Source organism: Ammospiza caudacuta, chromosome 30 (genome assembly GCF_027887145.1).
Source record: "Ammospiza caudacuta isolate bAmmCau1 chromosome 30, bAmmCau1.pri, whole genome shotgun sequence".
Lineage (NCBI taxonomy): Eukaryota > Metazoa > Chordata > Aves > Passeriformes > Passerellidae > Ammospiza > Ammospiza caudacuta.
In genome coordinates this window covers 2,462,597-2,477,737 of record NC_080622.1, presented here as the reverse complement: position 1 = coordinate 2,477,737, position 15,141 = coordinate 2,462,597, and the positions used below count along the sequence as shown (strand labels likewise).

At 50.2% G+C, this 15,141-nt stretch overlaps 1 protein-coding gene across 1 annotated transcript in view; it reads left to right on the top strand.

Annotated features, from left to right (window-relative positions):
• Positions 1 to 15,141, top strand: part of LMNA (lamin A/C) — a 30,980-nt gene that overhangs the window by 8,072 nt on the left and 7,767 nt on the right. Inside the window, exons 2-5 of the mRNA XM_058821907.1 lie at positions 13,415 to 13,571; positions 13,726 to 13,851; positions 14,329 to 14,499; positions 14,600 to 14,725. Coding sequence (XP_058677890.1) covers positions 13,415 to 13,571; positions 13,726 to 13,851; positions 14,329 to 14,499; positions 14,600 to 14,725 — 580 coding nt within the window. The remainder of the gene's footprint in view (positions 1 to 13,414; positions 13,572 to 13,725; positions 13,852 to 14,328; positions 14,500 to 14,599; positions 14,726 to 15,141) is intronic.

Genomic DNA, 15,141 nt, shown 5'->3' with positions numbered 1-15,141 from the left:
AAGTGCTGATTTCCTGCCCACGTGCCAAGCAGGTCTGGGCTCTGTCCCTGCAGGGAAAGCGGGCAGAGGTGTGCTGGCAGCACGTGGCACAGAGCACCAGGCACCTTGCTCGCTGCTCATCCCTGTGCTAAGCCACATTTTCCTGCTGGAATCCTGTCCCTGTCCATCCCCAGAGCCACCCCAGCAGCAGCTGCAGCTCCCTGTGCCGGCAGTGACTCAACACTGTCACCGCCACATGCAAACAGACCTTGTGGGCAATGTAAACACCTTGTGTGCCTTTATCTGCTGCTGGAGCCAGCCTGGCAAACCCTTTTGTTCCCAGCAGTATGTGTGGCATCTGGAGCCAACAATCCCCTGCTTTGTTTCTCAAGCAAATGTTGCTGGCCAGAAACTTTGCGTACCCAGTTTATGAAAAACACAGTGAGTTCCTGCTGCTTCTGAGGAGAAAAAGGAGGCCTTGAACTCATCCTCTGTTTTACCTCTCTTGGCTCCTTTCTGCCTCGTCCCACCCTGCACAGGGCCCTGTTTCCATTGTGGCCTGTTTCTGTTGTGGATCAGGATGCAGCAGGCACACGGTGACATCCTCATCCTTCCCACCCCACTTTGGGCTCAGGAGCTGCAGAGGGAAGGGAGTTACAGCCACATCTGCACAGTGGCAGCATGTTTCCTTGCTCCTGGGGCTGTTTTACCTCTCTTGGCTCCTTTCTGCCTTGTCCCAGCTTGTACAGGTTTCCATCGTGGATCAGGACACAGCAGGTACAGAGCGACCTCCGCGTCCTTCCCACCCCACTTTGGGCTCAGGAGCTGCATGTGAGAGCAGAGAGAAGGGAGTTACAGCCACATCTGCACAGTGGCAGCATGTTTCCTTGCTCCTGGGGCTGTTTTACCTCTCTTGCCTCCTTTCTGCCTTGTTCCACCTTGCACAGTGCCCTGTTTCCATTGTGGATCAGGATGCAGCAGGCACACGGTGACATCCTCATCCTTCCCACTCCACTTTGGGCTCAGGAGCTGCAGAGGGAAGGGAGTTACAGCCACATCTGCACAGTAGCAGCATGTTTCCTTGCTCCTGGGGCTGTTTTACTTCTCTTGGCTCCTTTCTGCCTTGTCCCAGCTTGCACAGGTTTCCATCGTGGATCAGGACACAGCAGGCACAGAGCGACCTCCACATCCTTTCCACCCCTCTTTGGGCTCAGGAGCTGCACGTGTGAGCAGAGAGAAGGGAATTACAGCCACATTTGCACCAGTGGCAGCATGTTTCCTTGCTCCTGGGGCTGGGATTGCCTCCCTGGCATTGCATCCCTGCTGCACATCCTGGCTGTGTTGCCAGCTCCCAGCTAAACACGGGTTTAGGGCTGTTTCCCCCCAGTGCTCCTGTCCCGAAGGCATGACTAACACGGTGACTCAGCTCCCTGTTTTTAACTGCCTTTGTAAGGCTCCCACCGTGCCCAATCTCCCAGGGAAACACCGGGAATCTCTGCTTTGTCCTCATCCTTTGAGGTGCTGGTTTATGGGTTTGGGATGTGTTGAAGTGAACGGAATGTTCTGGGGCTGCCATGGAGGGGCAACACTCAGAGCTGCTCTGGGTGATAAAAAACACCAAACCCACCACTTTCCCATTAAGTTTTAGCCCAGTTATTCAAAAGTTGGCTTGGAGTAAGATAGTCAAGGCTGGGCAAAACTCCTTCAATTCCATCCAGTCCAAAACTTAATTGTTAATTTGTTATTATTTAACACGTAATTTAACTGTATTTATGGCACAAATCTGACTTGTTAAAATGGTGAATGTTCAGAGTAGTGGTATAAAGACTTGGAATTTCCTACTTGCCTCCTCTTCCCAAAGGCTTTGGCTTTAGTCAGCAATAGACAGCACTGCAAACTGTTAGCAAATTCTGCATTGGGAAAAACAAGCTGACAAAGCCCTCAAGCACATGGTGGGGTTTCTGGGGCTGTCCTGTGCAGGAGTTGAAATCTGTGATCCTTGTGGGTCCCTTCCAACTCAGGATATTCCGTGATCTCAAAGCTTTTTTTCTCCTGTCTCTCCTACTGCAATCTTGCCCTCAGAAGGAGCAAGAATTGAATTGAGCAGCATGGAAGGTGGTGTATTGACATATTTGAGTTGTGTCTAAAAAAATTCATTTTCCAGCTCAATTCCAAAAATTTTAGCAACTTTCTTCTTCTTGATATGGGGTATTATTGCTTTAATCTATATTTAGGATGATTCAATCCCAGACCATCAAGTGTCATTTAGCTCACCCAATTCAATATTTCATGGGAAGCTGGGAAAAGGCAGGGTGGCATGTTTGGAATGGATGGGTTTGGGTTGTGCTGAGCATGGGCTGCAGTGGGGTTGGCCAATGTTTGGTCTTCTGAGGAGTTGAGATATTCAGGTTTATAAAGACATAAAATCATATAATAATTAAAAATAATATAATAATCATAGGTCAGGTTCATAAAGACATAAAATCATATAATAATTTAGTTTGGCTCCAAGACCACTGAGTTCCTCCAAAGGCCACCACTAAACCATGTCCCCAGATGCCACATCCACCTGTCTGTTAAATCTCTCCAGGAAGGGGGAAGCTCCACCACTACCCTGTTGAGGTGTTTGGTGACTTTTTTCAGTGGAAAATGCAATTTTTTTCAAGCAGGGAAACACCAGGCTCAGCCCCCTCAGGACGTGCACAGACACTGGCCAGGTTTCCCCAGTGCCGTGTAATCCCAAGCTCTTCAGGACCAGCCAGGTTTTCCCAGTGCCATGTAATCCCCAAGCTCTTCAGGGATTGCTAACAGAGCTGGGACTGAGCCAGTTTGCTAAATCAAGTTTCAACTGGTAGCACTTTGCATGTCCCCCCCCCAGGCTTGGAGGCCCGTTCCAGGTAACCCAGGGCTTGGTGGCAAAATTCCCCACAGGGAAATCCTGCCCTCCTTTTGCTGGGCTCCCTGTGCTGCCCCCAGCACTGGGGACTCCAGGGCTGATCCTCCTTGCGCTTTGCATCCTCTTTGCATCCATCTCCTGGGGTTTGCTGCACCCTGGAAAAGCTTTTGCCAGGCAGCTGAGAAATGGATTTCCATGGGTAATAGGGGGTCCTACAGGCAGCAGATGGGGTCCTACAGCTGGCAGGGGCTCTCCCAGGCAGCCAGGCTCTGGCAGACACAAAACTGGGGTGTTGTGATGTGTACTTGGAGGACAAGTCCTGCCCTTTGTGCACAGATTTATGCCTGACACAAACCTCCCCCAAAAACACAACGTGGGCTGTAGAGAACCAAATCCTTCCCATTCCCCTGATGATTCCCATGTGGCAAAAGGGCTAAAACCCCTTTTTCCAGCTCTGGAGCCCCCTCCAAACCCAGGGGCTGTTGCTGTGGGGGACTCAGCCCAAGCAGCAGTGTCGGTTGGTGATTTGGGATTTCCATTCGAGCTGCTGGTGAGTCACCAGCTGGCGTGACAGCCTGGACAGGGAGTGAGCCACTCTGGGGCTCCCCAGCCAGCACTGAGCTGCAGCATTGTTAATTCTGAACAATTAATACTCTATTTATTGTCAGAAATGTGCTTGGAGCTCTTGAGCAGAGCGTGGCTGGTGTGGTGCTGCTGAGGCTGAAGGGCTTCTCCTGTGGCAGGAAGGGTGACAGGTCTTTGTTCTGGTGCATCCAGCAGGAGAAAAGCTTCTCCACACCTTCAGAAGGACGTTTGTGGCTGATTCCTGGGGGTACCAGCATGGTCAGGTGTGCACCCACAGCTCCCTGGTGATGTGTTCCTGGTGGTGGGAGCTGTGGAGGGACAGGAACATCTTGGGGAGTCCTAGACAGGGGGGTCTGTTTGCCTCTCCATGAAAGGTTTGTCCTGGTTCCCAACAAAGAAGCAGTTTTGGTTCATTTTAAGCTCATTTTAAGCAGCACTTTTGGTTCATTTTAAGAACATCTTGGATTTGGGGAATCCTAGACAGGGGGGTCTGTTTGCCTCCCGATTAAAGTCTTTGTCCTGGTTCTCAAAGAAGCAGCAGATTTGGTTCATTTTAAACTCATTTTAAGCTCATTTTAAGCAGCAGTTTTGGTTCATTTTAAGCTCATTTCAAGCAGCAGTTTTGGTTCATTTTAAGCTCATTTTAAGCAGCGCTTTTGGTTCATTTTAAGAACATCATGGATTTGGGGTGTCCTCGACAGGGGAGCTGGTTTGCCTCCCCATTATAGGCTTTGTCCTGGTTCCGAACGAAGCAGCAGTTTTGGTTCATTTTAAGCTCATTTTAAGCAGAAATTTTGGTTCATTTTAAGCTGCAGTTTTGGTTCATTTTAAGAACACCTTGGATTTGGGGAGTCCTAGACAGGGGGGCCTGTTTGCCTCCCCATTAAAGGCTTTGTCCTGGTTCCCAATAAAGCAGCAGTTCTGGGTCATTTTAAGCAGCAGTTCTGGTTCATTTTAAGCCCATTTTAAGCAGCAGTTTTGGTTCACTTTAAGCTCATTTTAAGTTTATTTTAAGCAGCAGTTTTGGTTCATTTTAAGAACATCTTGGATTTGGGGAATCCTAGACAGGGGGGTCTCTTTGCCTCCCCATGAAAAGCTTTGTCCTAGTTCCCAATGAAGCAGCAGTTTTGGTTAATTTTTAACTCATTGTAAGCTCATTTCAAGCAGCAGTTTTGGTTCATTTTCAGAACACCTTGGATTTGGGGTGTCCTAGACAGGGTGTCTCTTTGCCTCCCCATTACAGGCTTTGTCCTGGTTCCCAACAAGGCAGCAGTTCTGGTTCATTTTAAGCAGCAGTTTTGGTTCACTTTAAGGGCACAAGGAGAGGCCAGATCCCAGTTCCAGGAGGGGAAGCCCAGCTCCTGGGAGGTGCCACTGAGTTGTTTGTGCTCCACGTGGAGCTGGACAAGCCCCTCATCCCCATGGCTGAGCATGCCATGAGTGCATCAGGAGGGCCAGCACCGACCCTGGCACGGGGAAGGGTCCTTGGCACCACTGGTGCCAGATGTGGGGGCTGTTTCCATGCACACAGCTGGGGCTGGCATGCCCAGCTGCCTCTGGTGCCCCACAGGATGCTGGCTCCGTGCAGACACTGTCCTTGCAGTGCATCATGCTGGCTATTTCCAGCTCCCCTGCATGGAGACCAGCCCGTGTTTATCCTGGTGATTTGGCAGAGCTGCTGCGGCACGGATGAGTCACAAGCTGGGAGAAGCTGCTTTGCCACATTCCCATTGCCCCACTGCAGAGCTTTTCCAGCTCTGCCTCTCCTCCTCCTGTGGGGCCCCTGCTCCCTGGGATGGGGGAACAAAACAAGCCCTGGGAGTGGGGAGCAGGGCCTGCAGTGGGGTGACGGTCCCTGGCATGGGTGGGACGCGGTGCCACGGGTGACATGGAGACACACAAGGTCTCACTGTGTTTCCAGAAGAAGCCTATAATACAAGAGAGACCCCTCACTCCTTGTTGAGCTGAGAATTGATTATCTGAAGGGGGGTAGTGGACTGAGAGTTGGTGATCTGAGAGATAGATGTACTGGAAATTTGGTGAGGAAAGAAGGAATGTATTTTGGAAGGTTTTCATTCTTTCTGTGTGTGGTTTTGTTGTTTTTTTTTTTAACAAATAGTTGTAGGTTAATAAACTCTTCTCTTCTTTATTCCTAAGCTGGAGCCTGCTTTGCTCTATTCCTGGTCACATCTCACAGCAGACACCAGGGAGAGAGTGTTTTCATGGGGGCACTGGCATTGCTGCAGTGTCAAACCATGACAGTGTTTGGTGATCCTGGGACAGATCCCTGGCACTGGAGGCAGTGCCATGAGAGCAAACTGCCCAAGGAGGAGCAAAGCAGATTTTTTGGGTCCTCCCAGCAATCTGGGCACACACTGCCACTCCTTCCTGTGAAAAACGCCAATCGCTTGTTTTTAAAATTTTTAAAGTTTAATAGTAATAAAATGGTTATGAAAATAGTAATACAATTAGAGTAATAATAATTTGGACAATTTGAATTAGGACAATATGAGACAATAAATACAAAGAATTATGGATGTCCAGGTATCTTTTTCTGGGCAGCACGAGCCCGAAAAAGGACCCACGTTAACAGAGGATTAGCCCTTAAAAGCAACAGCCTGTTGCATATTCATACACTTCATACACGATGCATAAATTCTATTCAAACACAGGATTCTGTCTGGTCATCGTCAGCTTCTTCCTCTGAATCCTGACAGCACCTTTGAGGCAGGAAGAAGTTCATTTCTTCTGATAATGGAGCAATAAATTCTTTTTCTCTGAAAGATTCAGGTGTCCTGTGGCTGCTGTCTCGCTGCGAGTCCTTTCTTTTAAAAAGTATCCTACATAGCATTGTTTCTATTTTAACAATTTTTATAACCTAAAACTATATTTAACACAGGACTTAAGAGAATCAATACAGCATTACTTTCTAAAACAACACATACAATATTCATTTTAACATTTGCAAAAAGCCAATCATGAAATACATGCATTTGTCACATTCCCAAGCTGTGAATGTGTTTTTTGGGATAGCCAGGAGCAGGCAGCTGTGGGCCCTGGCAGCCAGGTGGGACTGGGACCTGCAGTCTGGGAGGGGGGATTTGCAGAGCTCCATGAAGATTTATGGATGGGGCAGGAGCCAGCGAGTTCCCTGAGCTGGCAGCTTTTCCAGGGTGGGGCAGCTGCAGTTGGGTAGGCAGGGAGGGAGGGGAACTGTGCCTCTACAAGCTCCATCCCACTCATTGATCAAAGTGCACAATGCTTCAGGAACACTTGTGGGGATTCACAGTGGCGAGGGAAACCAAAGAGCGTTTCCTCAAAATGCACCGAGTGGGCTGTGGCATCTCGGAGCGGGTTGGCATCTCTCCAGCAGCCTGGTGGGCTCATGCCTGGAGCTGCTCCAACAGCTCTGTCCTGTCTTGACTTTTCCAGAGGGAGAGCCCAGATTTCCAGGTTTCCTGACTGGGATTTTGGGGCAGACAAGGGGGGAGCAGCAGCAGATCCCTGAGCCCTCTCTGGCTTCACAGCCTCGTGTCTGCCTGTGCTGAGCGCAGCCAGAGCAGATCCAACTTTCCATTAACATTTGGATTTTCTGGCAGCTCAGCTGCAATTTTCAATCTTTTTTTTTTTTTTCCTTCTTCCTGCTTTTAAAAGCTAAAAATAAAATGCCTTGGGGCCCCTTTTCCCTCCATCTTTTCTCTTGAGACGTTTGTTTCTCGAGGATTTGGTGCCTCTGTTGTTTTTCTCCTCTTGGGTTGTTTTCACCCTTGGCTCTCGCAGCACAGGGGATCAAATCCTGTGGGATTTGGAGGCACCCAGCCCTCCAGAATGAGGAGGGCTTCCCTTTTCTCTGCTTCCCTTTTCACTGGGGGATTTGGGATCTTGCAGGCTCTAGCAGAGGCCAGTGCAACCCTCTGGGGAGGAGGAGGAAGGTCTGCCTTCGTCCTGCTCTCCAGGGAGGTGGGAGTGACACAGCTGCCATGGAAGTTTTTATTTTTAGCCCAGCGCCAGCTGGAGCCTGTGAGGCTTCCCTGGAATAAAAGCAGGACCTGAGGGCAGGAGAAGGGAAAACTCAAACCCGGGGATCAGCAGGGCTGGCCTGAACACGGCCAGAGAGGACTCACCTGTGTGCTGGTTCCTCATCCAGGCACTTTGGGGTCAGGGTGTGTGTGGAAGGAACCTGGGGGAGATGCTCAGGCCCAGGGAGCCTCACAGGACCCCCAGAACAGGGGACAGGAGAGGATTTGTCTCTCAGCTCAGGCTGGTGAGCTCCAAGCTCCTGGTTCTCCTCCTCACAGTGGAACCCAGAGCTGAGCACAACAAGTTTCTAAGCAAAAGGGATTTGTCTTTGAGTCTGGGATTTACTATGGGGCTTGATGCACAGAACCCTGGATGCTTCTGGTCCCTGGAGAGGCAAATCTGCTGCAGGCACGAGGGTAACCCTCAGCATTTTCCCCTCTGTTTGTCCCTGGTCAATGGAGCTGCTGTCCCTTGAAAGAGTGACACCATCCAGGTGATGCTGGAGCCCCATCCCAACGAGCCAGAGTCCTCCAGCTGTACCCAAACAAACAGCAAAACCCTCAGGGATGAGCAGAGAGCAGCTGCAAACCCCAGGGATGAGCAAAGAACTGCCCCAAACCCGAGGGATGAGCAGGGAAGAGCCCCAAACCCCAGGGATGAAGAGGAGCCCCAAACCCCAGGGATGAGCAGAGAGCAGCCCCAAACCCCAGGGATGAGCAGAGAGCAGCCCCAAACCCCAGGGATGAGGAGGAACCCCAAACCCCAGGGATGAGGAGCAGCCCCATCACTCCTCAGGAAGGACAGGGCAGTGCTGGGGTGGCCACGCTGGCCAAGGGGGCTGAGCCAGGGCCAGATGGGAAAACTCAGCGAGCCTTGGAGCAGCCTGGGACCCACTCCCAGTTGGCATTCCTGTCCTGTGAGTCACTGGCACAAAAAGGAGGGGGTTGGACAGGAAGGATCCAGCAGCAAATGGGACTGTGGTTCCCTGAAAAAGCAGCATTTCTTGGTCAGTTATTCCTCTGTGGGCAAAATTCCAAGTTCTCCAGACTGCTGAAATGCTGTTTAGACATAAAAGAGGCTGTTTTATGGAATTTATGGGCTATGAAATCATACTCTGTGCGTAGCATTGAGACCCTCTTACCTGAGAGCCTCAAACACTAAAATATGAAAATCCAACCACAGATACATTCTAGAATTCATTACAAATCCAACATTTTATACTGGGCTCTTTGCACCACAATAAGGAGTGTTCTGGGCTGGGAAAGGAGCTTTCAGAAATTGAAAGGAAGGCAGAAGGCAGATCTTCAGTCACTTCCAAGAAAAAGTCTGCAGATTCCCAGAGGCTCTTGGGCTCTGCTTTTCCTGCCAGCAGCACTTTAAGTGATTCTGAATTTCGTTACTGTACGTGTAGGAATTGTGGGGTTTTTTAAACTGTCCTTAAGGGGAATTCCTGCTCTTTTTGACATGGAACATCCTGGGATTTGAAGGGAGGTTTGCACTTAAAAACAGTAGCCTGGGATTTTGAAACCTGGGGCTTTGAAACCCAAAATAACAGAATAGCTTCTGCGTGCTGGCTCGGGTCAGGAAACAGAGAGAAATGCAGGGAAATCTTCTGCTGGCCAATCCAGGAGCTTCCAACATCGCTCATCTGAGAGTCTGGGAGCTCTGTCCTGCTGCTCCCAGGTCCATGCCTGTTGCTCTGGGTGCTGCCATGGGATGGGCTCTGGGTGCTGCCATGGGATGGGATATGGATGGGCTCTGGATGCTGCTCTGGATGGGTTCTGGATGCTGCCATGGGATGGGATCTGGATAGGCTCGGGATGGGCTCTGGATGGGCTCGGGATGGGATCTGGATGGGTTCTGGATGCTGCCATTGGATGGGCTCTAGATGGGCTCTGGATGGTGCCATGGGATGGGCTCTGGATGGGCTCTGGATGGGCTCTGGATGGGCTCTGGGATGGGCTCTGGATGGGCTCTAGATGGGCTCTGGATGCTGCCATGGGATGAGTTCTGGGTGCTGCCATTGGGTGGGCTCTGGGGGCTGCCATGGGATGGGTTCAGGATGGGCTCTGGATGCTGCTCTGGATGGTGCCATGGGATGGGTTCTGGATGGGCTCTAGATGGGCTCTGGATGCTGCTCTGGATGGGCTCTGGATGGGCTCTGGGATGGGCTCTGGATGCTGCTCTGGATGGGTTCTGGATGCTGCCATGGGATGGGATCTGGATGGGCTCGGGATGGGCTCTGGATGGGCTCTGGGTGCTGCCATGGGATGGGCTCTGGGTGCTGCCATGGGATGGGCTCTGGATGGGCTCTGGATGGTGCCATGGGATGAGTTCTGGGTGCTGCCATTGGGTGGGCTCTGGGGGCTGCCATGGGATGGGTTCGGGATGGGCTCTGGATGCTGCTCTGGATGGTGCCATGGGATGGGTTCTGGATGGGCTCTAGATGGGCTCTGGATGCTGCTCTGGATGGGCTCTGGATGGGCTCTGGGATGGGCTCTGGATGGGCTCTAGATGGGCTCTGGATGCTGCTCTGGATGGGCTCTGGGTGCTGCCATGGGATAGGATCTGGATGAGCTCTGGGATGGGCTCTGGGATGGCCTCTGGGTGCTGCCATGGGATAGGATCTGGATGAGCTCTGGGTGCTGCCATGGGATGGGCTCTGGTGCTGCCATGGGATGGGCAGACTGCCTCAGCCACTCCCTGTGTTTGTCCCCGCCGCGTCCCCGCTCTGGTGTTCCCTCCTGGCCCCAGCAGGGGTGACAGTCCCAGCTCAGCCTTGGTGGCTGCTGGGGAGCCCTTGGGTGTCTTCTTTTTATAGGAACGACCGAAATAGCTCCAGGCTGTGTTTGGGTGTGCAGTCAGATCAGGTTCCCCGGTCACACGGCGGGGGATGAGGAGCGGCTCTGACAGGCTGGAAAAGAGAGGGGGGCCAGGATGGTGGTGGCAGAGGTGGGCTGGGGGGCTGAGGCACCACAGCTCTGCACCCACGGAGCACCAGCTGAGCTCTGTGGGAACCCAGGACATCCCTCAGGCTGTCCAGAGCAGCCAGGACCCCTGCCAGGGGGCTCAGAAGCACAAAACACCTGTGGTTTTGATTACGAACCCTGGAGCAAATTACTAATCTTATATGAAGGTCTGCAAGCCACAACAGTTTAGGTAGAATAATAGTGAAGTTAACATGGGGTGAAAAAGTAGATTTTGGGGTTTTTAGAATGGGGGTTCAGGGGGCAAGATGGAGGGATCTGGGCATGTCCAGCCTTTCTCCTTCTTCTTCTTGGCCTCCATCTTCTGCTGTGATGTTGGCACTTTTAGATAGGTTTAGAGTGGAAGCTCACTGTCTAACACAGGTGACAGGTATTGGGAAGTAATTGTAAATATTGTACAGGTAGTTTTTAGTACAAAGATATAACACTGCCCTGGGGGCAGACAGAGTGCCTGGAACTGTGCTGCTGGATGAACCTCGGCAGGGCAGGAGAAAATTTTTTATAGATAAGACGCAATAAACAACCTTGAGACTGAGAAATGAAGAGCTCCACTCATTCTTCAACAGCCAGGCTGGGAAAAGAGGCTTTTAACATTTCTCAACCAGCAAAAGATCCTGAGAATGGCGAGGCACAGCCAGAGCAGGGCAGTCCCAGCCCCTGGTGCTCCCTGGCTGCTCCAGGACAGTCCCCAGACTCCTGGCACTGGCACGGGTGCCACACACTCCTCTGCCTGGGCACCTGAGTGGGCAGCACTGGCCATGGGGCAGTTCCAGCTCCTCCCCAGCTGCTGCTCCACCATCCAGGCCCACGTCAGAGCTGAACCACGCCGTGCTGAGCCACACTAACATATCTGAGTGTCCCATGCCATGGTGGCCTCCGCCATGCTAACACACCTGAGTGCCCCATGCGATTGTGGCCTCTGCCACCCCTCAGGGCACAGATCCATGCCATGCTGTGTAGAAGCCTGAATAGCTGCTAGTATAGTAAGGAAATAAAAAAATTATATATAGTATAAAAATATATAGTATTTATATTTATATTTATATTTAAATTTATATATGTAAAAATATATAATATAATATAATATAATATAATATAATATAATATAATATAATATAATATATTATAATATAATTTATATTATATTATAGAATTATAGAATATTTAATATTATATAATATATTATATGGTATTAATTATATATAATATATAATATATATTTTATAAATATATATTTTATATATAATTATAAATATATTATATTATATTATATTATATTATATTATATTATATTATATTATATTATATTATATTATATTATATTATATTATATAGTAAGGAAACAAAAAGGATCTTTGCATAATATCCACAGGTGTTTTATTCAGCCATACCGTGAGGTGTTCAAATCTTGACACCCACACACAGAGGGTCTGGCTTACTGTCCTGGTTCAGGCAAAATTTGGGAGAGAACCCCCAAAGGGGCTCCTCTAGGAAAGCAGATTCATTTGGCCTTTCCCCACAACTGGTCCGGGAGAAAACACCTCCTTGGAAAAAAAAAATTAAATAATAATTATTTATTATTTAAAATAAATTTATTTGTTTATTAAATAATAAAACCTAAATAATATTAAACAATAAAACCCCTTGCTGCTCCAAAAGAGATGACAAACTCAGAAAGTCCCCATCCCCAGGTTGCAGCTCAGTTCACTCTGGCTCTGCTCAGTCCCTCCGGTGCTGGAAATGTCACAGGCCAGGCCTGGTGGCCACAGGTGGAGCTGCAGGTGCTCTGCTGGGGGTTCAGTCCCGAGCAGGTTTAAACAGCTCCAAAGAAAAGGAAAAACCCCATAATCCAGGAAACTTCTTTGCCTCAGCTAGCTAAACTAACTAAAAGCAAAAGAGAGCTCTGTCCTGTGTCTGCCCATCCGCAGACAACACAGTCAGGAGCAGGAATGTGGAGGAGGAATGCAGTGTCTGAAAATAAACTGAGCTTCTTCTCTCCCCTCCTTCACTCTCTGCAACAAGTCTTAAAGGTGCAAAACTTATTATTCAGCATAAACAGAACAAGACAATGGGGAATAAAAGCATCATAGAGTCAACCAAGGACGCTCGCTCTGTGCAGGGGCCTGGGGGCTGACCCTGCTCTCGGGGCAGTGCAAAGGTCAGGGACAGTGTGATGGTATTCAGGGGTCTGAGGATGAGGGAAGAGATGAGGATCTGACTCTGTTTCAGAAGGCTTGATTTATTATTTTATGATAGATATTATATTAAAACTATACTAAAAGAATAGAAGAAAGGGTTTCATCAGAAGGCTGGCTAAGAATAGAAGAAGAAAGGATGAATAACAAAGGCTTGTGTCTTGGACAGAGAGTCTGAGCCAGCTGGACTGGGATGTGCTGGTCCCCTTGTGGGTGGTTCTTAGGGACAGTGGTGCAGCCCTTTTGGGAGTGATCAGAGAGGGGCTGCAGTGACACTCTTTGTGCTCGGGCTTTTCTGAGAACAGCCCTTAGGAGAAGAACTTGGAGGTTTTGGTGGACGAGAAGCTTGCTGAGTCCTTGGAGTCCTTTTCAGTACTTAGAGGGATTAGAAAATTTTGAGGGGGATTTCAGACATGAGTCTGGAGTGACAGGACAAGGGGGAATGTCTTCCCCCTGCCAGAGGGCAGGGTTAGATGGGATATTGGGAAGAAATTTTTCCCTGTGAGGGTGGTGAAGCCCTGGCACAGGTTGCCCAGAAAAGCTGTGAGTGCCCCTGGATCCCTGGAGGTGTCCCAGGCCGGGTTGGACGGGGCTTGGAACAACCTGGTCTAGTGGAAGATGTCCCTTCCCATGGCAGGGCGTGGAACAAGATGAGCTTTAAGGTCCCTTTGAACCAAAGCAGCTCCATCATTTCCTGATGACTGTGATTATTCCTGCCGTGCCACTCACCTGTGCCACCCTTTGCCCTGCAGGAATGCCAAGAAGGAAGGGGACCTGCTGACTGCCCAGGCACGCCTGAAGGACGTGGAGGCTTTGCTTAACTCCAAGGAGGCCGCGCTCTCCACAGCCCTGGGTGAGAAGAGAAACCTGGAAAATGAAGTGCGAGACCTGAGGGGACAAGTGGCCAAGGTGAGCAGTGGCAGAGCTGTCTCCAGCTGACCCAAGGATCCCTTTTCCCCCCCTGCCTGGGGCTGCCAGGGGCCGTGGGGCAGATGCAGTTGGGTGGTGGCTCCCCAGCCATGCCCAGAGCCCTCTGTGATGTTCCTTCTCCATCCCCTGGCAGCTGGAAAGCGCCCTGGGCGAAGCCAAGAAGCAGCTGCAGGATGAGATGCTGCGGCGCGTGGATGCCGAGAACCGGCTGCAGACTCTCAAGGAGGAGCTGGAATTCCAGAAGAACATCTACAGCGAGGTGAGCTGGGATGTGCTGTGTGGGATCACCCCCACTGGGTGTGCTGTGTCCCCTCCCTGAGGTGACCCAGTGTGGCTGTGTTCACAGGGGTCTTAGGATGAGGGAAGAGACGAGAATGTTGACTCCATGTTTCAGAAGGCTTGATTTATTATTTTATGATATATATTATATTAAAATTATACTAAAAGAATAGAAGAAATTATTTCATCAGCAGGCTAGCTAAGAATAGAAAAAGAACGATAACAAAGGCTTGTGACTGACCAGAGAGTCTGAGCCAGCTGACTGTGATTGGCCATTAATTAGAAACAACCACATGAGACCAATCCCAGATGCACCTGTTGCATTCCACAGCAGCAGATAGCCATTGTTTGCATTTTGTTCCTGAGGCCTCCCAGCTTCTCAGGAGGAAAAAATCCTAAGAAAAGGATTTTTCCTAAAACATGTCTGTGACAAGCCAGTGTCCCCTGGTGTCCCCAGGAGCTGCGTGAGACCAAGCGGCGCCACGAGACGCGGCTGGTGGAGATCGACAACGGGCGGCAGCGCGAGTTTGAGAGCAAACTCTCCGAGGCCCTGCAGGAGCTGCGCAGCCAGCACGAGGCCCAGATCAGGATGTACAAGGAGGAACTGGAGAAAACCTACGGGGCGAAGGTGAGCAGATCCCCCACGCCGCTCTCCCGTCCCTCCAGCCCCAAAGAGGGCGGGTGGGCTGCGGGTGATGAGGTGCTGATGCCCCTGTCCTGTTCCCCAGCTGGAGAATGCCAAGCAGTCAGCTGAGAGGAACAGCAACATGGCGGGTGCTGCCCACGAGGAGCTGCAGCAGACCCGAATCCGCATTGACAACCTGTCCTCAGAAGTCAGCCAGCTGCAGAAGCAGGTGGGTTGAGACCAAAGGGTTCCTTGGGATGGTTCCAGGTGGAGTGGCTCGCCCTCACCTTCCCTCCCTGTAGGAATGTGCCCCCTGTTGACGGAGTGACCAAATTATCCTTTGTCTCCTTAAAAAAAGGAAAAAAGCCCAGAAGTTTCTCTCCTCAACTGGGTGAAAAGACACCTCGTAGGACCTTGGGGGCGTCACCTCAAATTTAAGGATAGCCAATTGGACAGAAGCCAAAAAGTCTCGCCTAAGCAATTTACTAGAAAAAGAAGGGAACAAAGGAACTAATTGCTTTTTTGAGGTGTTTTACCAGGAGCAAAAGCCTCTTACCCCTGGCTCCGTTTTTCTCTGTAAAGAGCTGTTATTTTGCCTTTATTGAAATTTTTCGGTTTCCAAACCACCACAGAAGCCACCCTGCC